The sequence below is a fragment of the Acromyrmex echinatior genome, chromosome 14 (genome assembly GCF_024713525.1).
Source record: "Acromyrmex echinatior isolate Ae372 chromosome 14, ASM2471352v2, whole genome shotgun sequence".
Classification (NCBI taxonomy): Eukaryota; Metazoa; Arthropoda; class Insecta; order Hymenoptera; family Formicidae; genus Acromyrmex; species Acromyrmex echinatior.
This window is the reverse complement of record NC_141865.1, coordinates 8,502,410-8,515,176: the sequence shown is the minus strand read 5'-3', so window position 1 is coordinate 8,515,176 and position 12,767 is coordinate 8,502,410. Positions and strand designations below refer to the sequence as shown.

Below are 12,767 nucleotides of genomic sequence, written 5' to 3'. Positions count from 1 at the left end.
TATTCTAACTGTCGTCGAAGAATATGCGGCGCCTTGCAGCGATCAACAGAAAATGCCCTTCACACCAGGAGTGCTCTCCATGCGCTCGGAACCGTGTCATCGCCCACTCCATGAGGAAGAAGAGCAAAAAAGAGCTGGGACCTATGGGAACAGTTTACCCATGTAGGGCCCACGCGACATCCCACAGAGTGGTGAGTTAGGCTTATGAGGCAGACAGTCCAACAGCCGACTGTCTGTCGGACAAAATCAATACGTGGCGGCGACAGGGAACTTTCCCCTCGTCCCTTCCTTTTACCCTAGACTACTTGACTATCCTCTTTCATCTCCAACCTCCGCGTCTCGGTCGACGAGCTCTTTTGCTTCCCCGTATCCTCTTTCGGGGTGCCGTTCACTTTTTCTCTCGCTCCACCGCCGAACGAATGCGCGTTCTCGCTACTCGCCCCCATGCCTTCGTTGCCTCGTCATTCACAACCGCCACCCACTCTCTATAATAGCACATTGACATTCTCCAGGGGGTTAATAAGCTGTATTATTTTTATCGCGCTCGAACGAGAGTAACCCCGCATACGCAAGTGCTGCGGAACGCAATTTACCCTTAACGATCGTGATAAAGAAAAAAATAACCATGTCTAACCGCGTACTAAAAATATTATGTTGGAAGAACTCTGTTAAATTCATAATGTCAAATTATAAGCAATTTGAGTTATTTTTTATCGTTTTTAATGTTTTTATAGGTCATCGCTGCGTCTACTTAATATATCGTTAATTTGACGTTAAATGAAGTTAAATCAAAATACATACATTAAATTTGATTCAAATTTAGTTTATTATTTACTAAGTGCATACGTTAATATAAACGTTGTTTACTTTGAAACTAATTACAGAAATGGATTGATTTATAATTTGACACAGATGGAAGTTAAAAATAACAAAATGGTTTTTAATTCAAGAGACTGCATTGCCATTGTTCCTTTGATATCTAACAGTAAAGTCGAGCTATATTTTTAAATTATACTCTGGGAAATTATACTCTTGCTCTCTCTCTCCGTCATTTCACGAAACATAATTTCCTTATATAAATTTCTGCGAAAACGAAAGCTAAAATATAGTCATGTGCCGATAGTAACGGATAGAAACATCGTTCCATGAAAAGAATCGTTTGTCGAGCACGTAGACTTTGACGGACGAATCGAAGCAAAAGAAGGAATGACCGATGTACGAGAAAGCAGAAAGCAGAAAAGGGGAGCTAACCGGAAGGCAGGTTTATTCACGGTGAAACGAGCCATGGAGCCGCCTGCAAGCGGTTCTACTACTTCGTAAGGCAGTCAACGGTGGTTAATTATTAACACGCGCCAAGCCAGAAGCATACTCTGTTAAGAGAACGCGTTGAGAGGTATACCTCGCTACATGAATTCGCGGCATCCGCTCGCGAGGCGTCTAAACGTAGGTTTCGCACCACGGATATCCGATTAAATTGCTCGCGGAACCGCGACATCATCCGAATTGAATTCAACCCTTTCAATTCGGAAACAATGCGCCCTTATGAACGCTTAATGTTTCGCTAGTGTTGGACATGCCTATATGTGTACAAGGCGTTACTTATTTAAGCGATATAGTGCGTGCCTAGCTAATATTATAAATTCTTCCTTTAGTTACTAAACTTGAATTAGATATCATTTCTTTTTAATATTTTTCAAATTTATATACTAAAAATATTTTAATAAATAAATTTCAAACTAATGTTCTATTAAAGAAAAATCCACTAGAAATGAATTAAAGAAATGAATTAAATGTTTTTTCTTTTTTTTCTTTGTATATCATATTTTAGTAGTTAAACGATGCATATAATACTAATAAAGAAATATAGTAACACACGTTACAAAGTAATATCTGGAAGAGAAGCTGGAGAGTCGATCGGATCGCGCCTTGGCACTGATTCCACGAGACAGCGGTGGGCACACGAGCGAAATCGAGCCTTTTGGCCACGTGCCTGACTAGAACAGCTACGAGTATATATGCTGCCGGTTATCGAGGGATAAGAAATGTGAGAGGTAAGTCGTCGATGACATTGATATCGATTCCCGCAGGAAGACGACAGGCAGGCAACACAGTTGAGCGAGTACTCTTCTGCCGATTGCTCTCTCCGAGAAAGAGCAAGAAAGAGAAAAAGTAAGGAGGAGGGTCGCAGATGGACGTCGTGCACGCAGACGGACGGGGTGAGAGGGCTGATATCTCACATCGTACGTTTACTGTGAAGAGGGTCGATGGGCGAGTGGGCGAGGAAGAGTCGAGGAGGAGACGAGGATCGGGACGAGGACGGCAGGCGTGTTGACGAGAAACGATGGGGCTGGCTCCCTAATTCGAATTTAGGTGTTGGGCGGGTTGGCAAGTGGGCGCAATGCGGTGTCACGCTGCGGGCGTTTGCTCTTTCTCCTTTAGCCCCTCCAAGCCTCCGCCAACCCGCCACCCGCCACCCGTCATCCGCCTTCACTCCTCCGCATCTCCTCACCCACGATACTCCACCTTCCGCGCTTTAACCCCCTTGCTCCATCCACGAGCGCAAGCTCCTCGCTAAGCCCTCCGCTAAGTCCCATCTGACACCTCGAGCGCCACCCCCGGTACCCTCTAAGCCAGATCGACCGACCTTAATCGACCTCCTGATCTCGACGATCGTATTATACCTGCCTGCGCGCACTTCCTTCCTCCTTTCCTTCCTCAACGAGAACGCGATACTCGGAGTTACCAATGACTTCTGCGTTTTCTTGTTATATTTTCAAGACTTCTCCAGCTGTAGTAAATTACCGTCGCGTTGAACTTCCGTCGTGAATTTAGTTGCTTGCACATTTGAAAAATATTTTTTTAACAAAAATACATTTAAAAAATGGATAAATTTCAATTACGAAAGTAGTTAAAAAAAGATTCTTAACATTTTAATTAAATTAATATAAAATATTTGCGTTTTTACGCGCAGTGCAGACTAGTTAATACTTAAAACAGAAACATTGAGAGCTAGCTATGGGAACAGCATTCAATTAAATTTTAATGTAGGCAAATTAAATAAATCTACTTTCTAGTTTCCAGTTCATTAAATGTCATTATTCAAGTATAAAAATTTGAACCATGTTATAAGCGGTTAAGAAGGATATCATTTTGCCTGACCTATAATTTTTTATGATAATTATAGATATTACGAACGTGACAACATTCTGTCGACAATACCAGGTACACCGTTTGATTATATACAAGGCTTTATTGCAAAAGTTTCGCGGAACGGAAATTCGAAATAAAGAAATCTATCGTTTTGCCAACAATGATTTCCCATAAAACGTATCGTTCACGATAATGATACTAAAGCATCTCGAAAGAGTCACGCACAGCGCGAAATTATAATAGCGCTAAAATATTTGATACATTAAACAATAGGATTTCCGGGATATTTCGCAGTGCTTCCGATATATGTACATACAATATCTCCGGTTTATTCCCGATAGGGAAACAAATGAAGCGTAAAGTTAAATAATCTCTTTATTTTATGATAAATTTTTTCATGGAATTATCTCTTATGGATTCAAAATAATCGCGATATTTGCGGAATGGGAAATCACCAGTTATCTCCTACGGATTCGAAATAATGCGATATTTGCAAATAGAAATTTCTTTATATATATATATATATATATATATATATATATAAAGTTTTTCCGATAATCGAGCGAATTAAAGAATTCATAAAAGAGGGCGTGATAACGTTGTGAAACGCCCTGTACGAGAAGGTTACTTGGTTAATATATTTTTTACAAGCTTGTCTAGCGACCGGATTAAAAAGGCGACTTCAACGGCCTGCTCGAGTGCAAGTTTACGACTCCTAAATGGCAGGTTTGCACGGTGGTCTCACGCGTCCAACGGCGTAAACTCGAGGAGACGTACCTTCCTCCGTGCTACAGGGGCGTGCACGCCGCCGCTAAAGTCAGAACGAAAAAGGAAGAGAACAAAGCGAAAGTGTTACAGGCTAACAGCAACCAAGCCACAAGGGAACCTTTCGCGGCGAGAAAGCTTTTCTCGGGCGAACACGCGCGGTGTCAGCGAATAAAAATGTAACGAAATGTACCACACCTCGAGCGCAATGTTCTCGCGTTATAATCTTTTGCATTCTGAAATTTAATCGTACAGTTAATATGTATAAACATATAAATTCAAATTATTGTTTAAATGTAATGTAATTAATCTTTAGGATATGCGTAAAAAAAAAGAAATGTCACAAGATGTAATTATAGAGCGTATACAAGGTATGTTTACAGCAAGAGAGATACTGCTTATAACTCAAGACACACTTAAGAAGGGTTGATGGAGATATATAAGCAGAAAAAGAAGATACAAACAAGGAAGAAGAGAGAAAATCAGAAGAACGATGGAAAAAAAGCGGAAATTCGCTCGAACGCAAACCATCAGACTATATTCTCGGACTATAGCTCTTCACAGCCAGTCTCCTTTTGTCTGTCGGATTTTTAGAGCTACTCGCATCTCATCCATCCTTCCTTTTCCTTCCACATCCATCGTACCTTCCGCCCTGCCGAGTCTTTGTACAAATGTACATGCGCATTAGTATATGTATACACATACACACACACGCACACGCGCGCACACATATATATTTGCTACGCTTTAAACGTGCGGAGTAGTGAGATCAAAAGACATTGCCTTCTGTTTTAGCACCGACCGATGCACATCTCTGCACTTCATTAACCACTTCATTTCACTTTAAAATAAAGATAAAATTTCAACGAACGAGAATTCGCGGGGTGCAAGAAATATAATTGTCATTAATGAGTTAATTAAATCCAAAGATTAACAGTGTTTAATTGTGCGATCGCAATCTTCGCGTTTCAGAAACATTACGATGGATATTACGATGGATATAGCGAACTCGTGAGAGAATTATTTCATTCAGTTTTTATAAGAGGAAGTTTTTGATCGGAAAAAGATAAGCAATCCAATTCAAATCTCAAAATCACAAGTATATCCTTAAGCAAAAGTAGTAGTGACGAAAAAATATATATATAGTATATTCTCGCCATTACTAGTTTTGCTTAAGGATATACTCATAATTTTAGTTGTATATGTGTATATATATATGTATATAAAATCATAATAAATCTAATAAATACCAATATTTAAACAAATTTTTCATGATATTTAAAGCAATCAAGAATCGCTAGTTATAAGGGACCTTATATTTTTGTATAATTTCAATTAAACACGTGAATAAAAGATTTTTATAAAACGAGAAGTTTAAAGAGATTAATCGTTCCGCGCAATTTCATAAGAGAATAGTTTAAAAAGTATAGGTTAAATAAAAGTCAATTCAGTATTATCTAAATAATGGAAGTATGCTTCAACTATCGATGCTAGAGAAAATCTTCCGAGAGCTGTTGTCGATTCTTTAATTAAGAAGTAGTAAGTGCATTACTGTGCAAGAGACGAGAAAAGTTTAAAACTCGCTAAATATACTTTTAAAAATGTTCCAAGTGCACTAATCGTCGTCTTGAGACGGAATAACGTAATAATTTTTATTTCGTTTTTTAATCTCCAAACAGGAAAGTTAAAAAACGTCGATATATACAAAAAAAATGTTTTCGTAAGCGTCATACATAATACGAAACTCACTGCACAGTAAGCACATTTCATTTGAATTATCACTTACCTTGTTCCTTCTCCGGAATTTTTGCAGGTACCTTCTTTTCGGGTGCCTTTGGTGAACAATTCTTTCGCGCTGGCCTCACAGTTAATGTCGGTGGAACCTGTCAGAGATAAGCAAACATAACTGTAGATTCATTTTTGTTGGGATATAATAGGCTTATTGTTTATTTATGTACGTGTTATGCCATCGAAGTGCGAACATGTAAAGGATATACTCACCACTTTCTCGGACCTTTCGCCCGACGGTAATCTGGCTATGGCCGCATCAGGACTGTCCTCAGGCGGTGGAGGTTGCACAATCCAATTGTATTCTCGTTTCTCAACAGGCAGGCCCCATCTTTCGTACTCGAGACTCTGCGTACGCAAGGTCTCGTAGCAATCCAAGCACACCACCGCAAAATCGCCGTTTTCTAACAGTAGGCTTTTCTCTGGTTGCCTGTGATACCTCAGAAACGGAAAGTCCTTTACTGGCAGCGCTCGTACCCGTTTCCTGTACGTTACAATGCCGCAAACATAACAGCAATAATCATGGGTGTTATATTGGCGCTCGGCGGCGTTCACTTGCTGACCACCGGAGAGAGATTCATGCTGACGCCATTGCGCCAACAATGAATGATAACAAAACGTGCAGACCAGGGCGGAGCCGTCCTCACGGAGCTGTTCGGCGTTCGGTGGTGACTGGTGGCGCAACAGTTCCGGGAAAAATGGCGCGTTTCGACCCTGAGGACGGCCATATAAGACTCTTGCTAAAGTTAAATCACTGTGTAAACCGCATAAGAAACAATAAATCGAGCTGCTTGATGTGCCTGGATTGCTTCCGAACGTTCGATCCGAACTGGAGCTCGGTGGGGTAGCAATTGATCGATTCACATCACCGTTTGGATGTGGACTAGGAATATCATACCTGGAATTTAACAGACATTACAAATGTTATAATACATTTTTTAATTCTCATAATATAACATTTAATGAAGATATTAATTTTAGAAACAATTACTTTTTTTTTCAATGTAAATTGTTCACAGAATTATGTAACTGTTCATCTTTTTATAAAGATAAAATTATAGATATTTATACAAATGTGATAGATATAATTATAGATAAAGCCATTTTAATCAACACACAAAACATTTCTTGCGGTATTATTAACATGCATAATATATGCAAATCATTTAAGATTTATTAAGATTGATTAACAGTTAATGTAAATTGGCGGACTAACCTGCGACGTTCTAAGGGAACCCGTTCAGCATCCATGCTTTCCCACTGTTGCGCAAGATGATTTACGCAGTGACTACACGCCAATACTCTTCCATGACTATCCATGCAAGCGTTTTCAGACGTACGTGCCATTCCTCGTAAGCAAGGAAAATGCATAGCATGTGAATTCATTCCCTCCGGACTCGTAGATAACCTGATAAAGATAAAATGTAGAATTATCGATATTTCGCTACAAAACTGTAATCTCAGTGATATTTATATAGTAGAACTTACCATTCCATATGAGTACGAGGATATAATCTTTCACAAATATAGCACCTATAATTTTGGCCAAGCGCAACAGTTCCATTTTCTGCAGGACCGTTGCTAGGTGAATTTCGTTGCCCAGGCGTGGGAGCTTTCACGGAGGTACTGCTTCGTTGCTTATTTGTAGCAACCGTTGACTTGTTTAAGTCGTATGGCTTAAAGCGAATATCGTTACCAGCTAAATTGGCTGGAGATTTTGGAACAGCAGGCCGTGGCGAAGGACCTATAGCAAAAATGTTCAATTATTTTAGACACATCTGTAAACATCAATATAAAGTGTAAATATTTTTCAAGATTAATGAAAATTAACCTTGTTGACGGAAATCTACATTTTGTCCGGCTGGCTGTGCCTCGTTATTTTCTCCGCCAAACACTTGCTGCTTTTGCGGGATAGCTTTGTAACAAATGGAGCAAACCTGCACCATTCCCTGAGGACTAATAGGACTAGCTCCTGACGGAGGTCTCAGAGAATAAATAAAAGGGAAGTACACCTCCTTCTCTGGATTAGGACAGCAATACAGAAGTCTAATACTGGATGAAGGGTACTCAAGAGCGCAAGTGTAGCAAATAAATGTGGTTGTATCCATTGTAGGTGCTTGCCGCTTCCGAAGGGTATAATTTCTATCACTATGCGGTACTCCTTGCCGTGTATATGCTTTCCACTGTATTAAAAGATGATTCTGACACGCTGAGCAGGCCTAAAAAGTCAAAATATATGAATTATTATAAAAATATTAAAGATAATTTTTTACCAAGAAAATAAATATGTCGGAAAATATACCTGTACTCGTCCAGCACTGTCCATGGGTCGACTTCTGCTCGGTCTAGGATGAAGCATCAATGATGGAAAAAATGGCGGTGGACTGGAAGCAGGATGCGGTGGAGTTGGCAGTGGCTTCGCAGCGATATGACTGAGAGATCCTCTCTTGAATTCGTCCCCGCATACATAACAGACTTCTGTGACCGAGTTTTTGTCTGGCATCGATAGATCCAGGATGTCCGTGCCGACACTAGATGATGATCCACCGCTGTAGATAGCTGCAATCGCAACGTCAGACAATTGATTACACAGTTCGTTCATTGTCGACGAATGCAATTTACGCGACGTCGCGTAAAATCTGTGAAACGCGCGGCGATACAACTGGCTATCCTATTTGTCCCGAGAATCGCACACGCCTTCGACATTATCATCGCGCTTCACGTGGCCCACTTAGAAACTATTTTTTGTATTTTTTTGTGAGTTTATCTCCATGTTATATTCACGCTATATTCGAATACGGAGAGTGTTGATAGTTTCTCGCGCTTTCATATACGATAGCGAACATAGTGCTTCAATAGTTCCATTTCGAACGACCCGGTTATCTATCGGGGCACCCGCTGACTAATGAATATCATATCGGCCGGATCGAAATTGTAGAGGTCACCAAAGCTCAATAATCCGCGAACGCGGACGGAGCACGGGAGGAAAATCGCCTAGAATCATCACTCAGATCAGACATGCACATTGAATGAATCGGACGACTCTTTGCCGCAACTTTCATATAATTCTTATCTACAAAACTGTTAACCTTTACTTTCAAATGTTTACATTAGCGCACGGAAGGACTAAGGCCAGCGTAAATAATGACCTGATTCGTATATTTACTGCGTACACATTCTGAAACGAGATAACGTAATAAGAGTAAAAAACAGCTTTTACTCCTATCAAATAGCGCTTGTCCAAGGTGATTTCATCCAAGTTATTTCGTTAAGTGTACACTTCGGACCCGTTTTATAAATATTAAAACGCTTCAGCACGATTGCCACTAAATATTTTTTCATTCACACTACGTCGTATATATCTCTCTCGTCGATACTTTATCTATATCTAATTGTAAGTACACTGCTGTTAAAGATGTCGGTCTCTTAATATAGGATGGCCAGTAAGTTGTAATAAATCGTAATAACCGGTAAAGTAGTGTGATGTGTATCTTATCGAGGATTTGAGTATCAGAAAAAAGACAAGTATCTTACTATTTAATAAATACTAATCTCATAATCCATATTCGTTACCAATTTTATTTTTTCTTTTATTTTCGTTGAAATAATTTCTTGAACGATTATACCACAATTTACCATGCTATGAACAGTACATTCTTTGATTCTCTCAAAGTTAGGAATAAAAGCAGTAAGTTGACCTCAGATAAAGATCCAATTAAACTCCCTCGGTCAATTTAATAATTAGGAAGATCCCAATAGTTGCTTTCGCGTCTTGTTTTATATATACACGTTTCTTTAAAGAAATGCTTCTTATCGATAATAATATTATCACCCGAAATTAATTTATTAAAAAAAAAGTAAAAATATTTTTAGACAATTACAAAAAATATTTATTTGTTATTTTTGTAATTAAAAAAATATTTGTACTCTTTTAATATGTTGTTTCAGATAAACAATAATGTTTATTGTAATTTGGAATGTGTAAAACAAAATATAAAAATTACAAATAAATACATAAAAGTTAGATACACATTTTCTTTCTCTCAATTTCAAATATAGATTAATAGACGTGACTTGATGAATAGTAATTAACCTGCAGGCGGTGGTAAGGTGGGTTGTGGCGCAGGTGAGCTTCTAGGTGCGTGTCTTAGATCCAATGCCGCCTCATTGGATATTCTAGCGTCTTCCACGGGCTGTCGCGGGCTCTGTAACCTTTGATGAGGTGATTGCAATCTGTGGTGGGGAGATTCCATTGTGAGTCTTGCTTGTTCCAAGTGCCTATGTTCTGCCGTGTTAGAATGCGGCCTTGACACCTCGACAATCGAATTCGATGGCGGTCTAGTCTGCTCGATTCTCGGCGAGGGCGAGGGTGGTAATCGAGGTGAGACGCCAACCGGTCGACTTTCCTGTCTGAGTTGTGGCGTCTGATCGTTCGTCAAGCCCAGGACTTGGGCAGCGTACTCGCCCTGAAGTGCCATTTCTGCTCCTGTGAATGGCCCACCGTCACATCTCTTCAACCAATAAATTCGCTGACTGTGAGGTCTAGCTTCTCGTTCATAGCTCTCCCACTGTTGTAACAGCAGAATGTAACATAGATTGCAGGCCTTAACAGCACCGCTTCTAACACCATCGCCGCGATAGCCATTTGGCGGCTCATGTGATTCAAGAAACGGAAAATAGGGCTCATTGGGTGAACCACCTGTACTTGGTTTCACTCGTAACCAATGTTGCTCGCTGTGGCCCACGGCGCCGCAGACGAAGCAGATTCTTATTCCGCCGCCGTCCTCGAGCGGATTAGGCTGTGCATTCGTGAGCGATTGCCCCTCAAGTCCCGAATCATTCTTCACATATAATTTGCTTTCCATCATGTCAGGAAACCATTGGATCCTTTTTTAACGCCCTCTTATATCTTCGTGTTTGGCACGCATGTACGATCAGAAATCACAGTGATTGATAGAGCTTTTATCTTTTGTGTATATCTGAAAATACAGAATTAGGTTTATAAATAAATTATATATGGTGTACATTTGTGATTCTAATATATCATTTATCAATCTATATATATAATATATATATATAAAATATATATATATATATATATATATATATATATATATATATATACTTATAGTAAGCGATTGATAAATTAGGAAATCATGCATTTCTCTGTGTATCTGTCAACTTACACAAATGCATATCGAGCACATTATATGCAAATAAGATTATTCGAGTGCAAATGTGACATAATTTTCTAGATTATATCACTAAATATCTTACGAAATAATAACAGCAAATTTGCAACAGTCATTGATATATTTAAAATTCATAAAGTAAGTCTCGTTTCAATAACATCAAAACTTTTAAAAGTAATTATGCTTTAAGCATAACTGTTGGTTTGAACAGTAAACTATTTACGATATTCAAAGAATCCTAGCACAATCGACAAGAATTCTCTGTAAAAATACAAGGAGAGAACAAGAATTTTTTGAATTAGTTTCTTCACATTCAGAAACCGTCTAGTTGTAATCACTGCCACGGTTCACTGAATAATTTGTTGTTTATACTACTTGATAATAAGTTGCATTCACTGCTGCAACAATAAAATTGCAATACATTTTGAAAGTAAGCTTTATCATTTTCAATTCCTTTGCACGCGCACAATGTTCTCAATATCAATACGTCTATAACTCATTATCAAGCAGCATACAAGAACAGAGCAGTAATTCGTGCGCAAGCATCTGGTAAACAGACAGTCCCACAAAGTGGCGATGATCAACTGGCGCGTTGAAAAGAACCATTCGTAAAATCGTGACGATACCACAGCATTTTATCCACAGCATCTATATATGATGCATTTAGACCACCGCCGGCAGGCATGTGGTATATTTTTGGAGCATCGACGTTTACCGAGCCCGACCAGAGATCAATTTCTCGGTACATCGGTAAGCAAGTGTTAAGGAATCGTCGTTCAAGGAGAAGCGTGTGTGTCACCCGTGTGTGTTTTCAGCAGCGGGGAAGAAGAGAAGGGAAATTGGAATGCGGGCGAAACGCAAACGTAGGCGTGGAAGCGTTTCCTGATCGCGTCTCGACAAACTCGACGAGCTGATCGCTGTCGCGGTCGGGCCGCCGATGACAGCGGGGCGAGCGGAGCGGAGCAGAACGGAGCGGAGCGCGATGCTCGCAGCGAGAATCGACGAAACGTGGTTCGCACACAATGGTGGTGATGAGCTTACTGCTTGTAGCTCGCCTTCGCGAGTCGCGTCGCACGTCCTCGGCGATCGCACGTAGCCGACGGCGTTCGCGATCTCAGGACGGCGTGTACGAGGTGTTCCGGAGATTCCGAGACGACGGAGCGGACGAGCCAGCACGAGCTGGGCGGCGCGGTGCGGCGTTGCATCGCGACTCGCGTCCGTCGAATGAATCTCGTCTCGTCTCGTCGCGCCGCGCCGCGCCGCGCCGCACCGCGCGATCCGGAGTCTCGCCGATTCCAAGATCTCGGCGATTCGCGCGAGCCCGCGACCAACCTCTCTCGCTACCGAAATTACGCGCAATAGTGGCGGCCGTGGTTGGCACGCGCGCTGCGCGGCCTGCATCCGTACATCGAAGATCGCTCGCCTGTGCCCAAAGCGTGCGGCGCACGACACTCACGTTCTCACAGTTCGGCAGAGCTGGCCACAACATCGCGTCGCTAATCGCTGCTCCTGTTTCGGCGGCTGCCGCGGCTCGCTCTTGCTCGGATAAAAATGGGACTCCCTTATCGCGAGCCCTAGTCCCTGCCATACGTGCTCGAGCGGCGCACGATGCCGCGGGGTGTCACCTTCGTCGTCGCGCTGCCGGCCGTCCCCTTCATATTTACACGCGCTAACGCAGCCGGTACACGACCGATACCGGGCACTTGAACACGTATCTCCACTGTCGCGCGTGACTGCGAGGTAACGACAGGATCGCTACTACGAGCGACTAGGAAAGATACATTTTCCGATGGCACAGCACCCGCGACTTCGCCCTCACTTCACCGCCATGTTGCAAAATCGCGATCCGCTCGTCCCATCATGCCACGCAGC

General features: G+C 41.2%; 1 protein-coding gene across 3 annotated transcripts in view; it reads right to left on the bottom strand.

The window, feature by feature from the left end:
• Positions 1 to 12,767, bottom strand: part of px (MAP7 domain-containing protein plexus) — a 93,955-nt gene extending 81,188 nt beyond the window's left edge. The window contains exons 1-8 of one of the 3 annotated variants that reach the window (XM_011060772.2): positions 12,352 to 12,767; positions 9,797 to 10,682; positions 8,006 to 8,262; positions 7,535 to 7,922; positions 7,192 to 7,447; positions 6,920 to 7,111; positions 5,917 to 6,601; positions 5,702 to 5,798 (exon numbers count right to left, since the gene is read on the bottom strand). In XM_011060772.2, the coding sequence (XP_011059074.1) occupies positions 5,702 to 5,798; positions 5,917 to 6,601; positions 6,920 to 7,111; positions 7,192 to 7,447; positions 7,535 to 7,922; positions 8,006 to 8,262; positions 9,797 to 10,571 (2,650 nt within the window). In that variant the 5' untranslated portion in view covers positions 10,572 to 10,682; positions 12,352 to 12,767. Of the gene's footprint in view, positions 1 to 5,701; positions 5,799 to 5,916; positions 6,602 to 6,919; positions 7,112 to 7,191; positions 7,448 to 7,534; positions 7,923 to 8,005; positions 8,263 to 9,796; positions 10,683 to 11,521; positions 11,913 to 11,936; positions 12,272 to 12,351 lie in introns of those variants that run through there. The other 2 variants (XM_011060773.2, XM_011060774.2) reach the window with 2 other exon arrangements.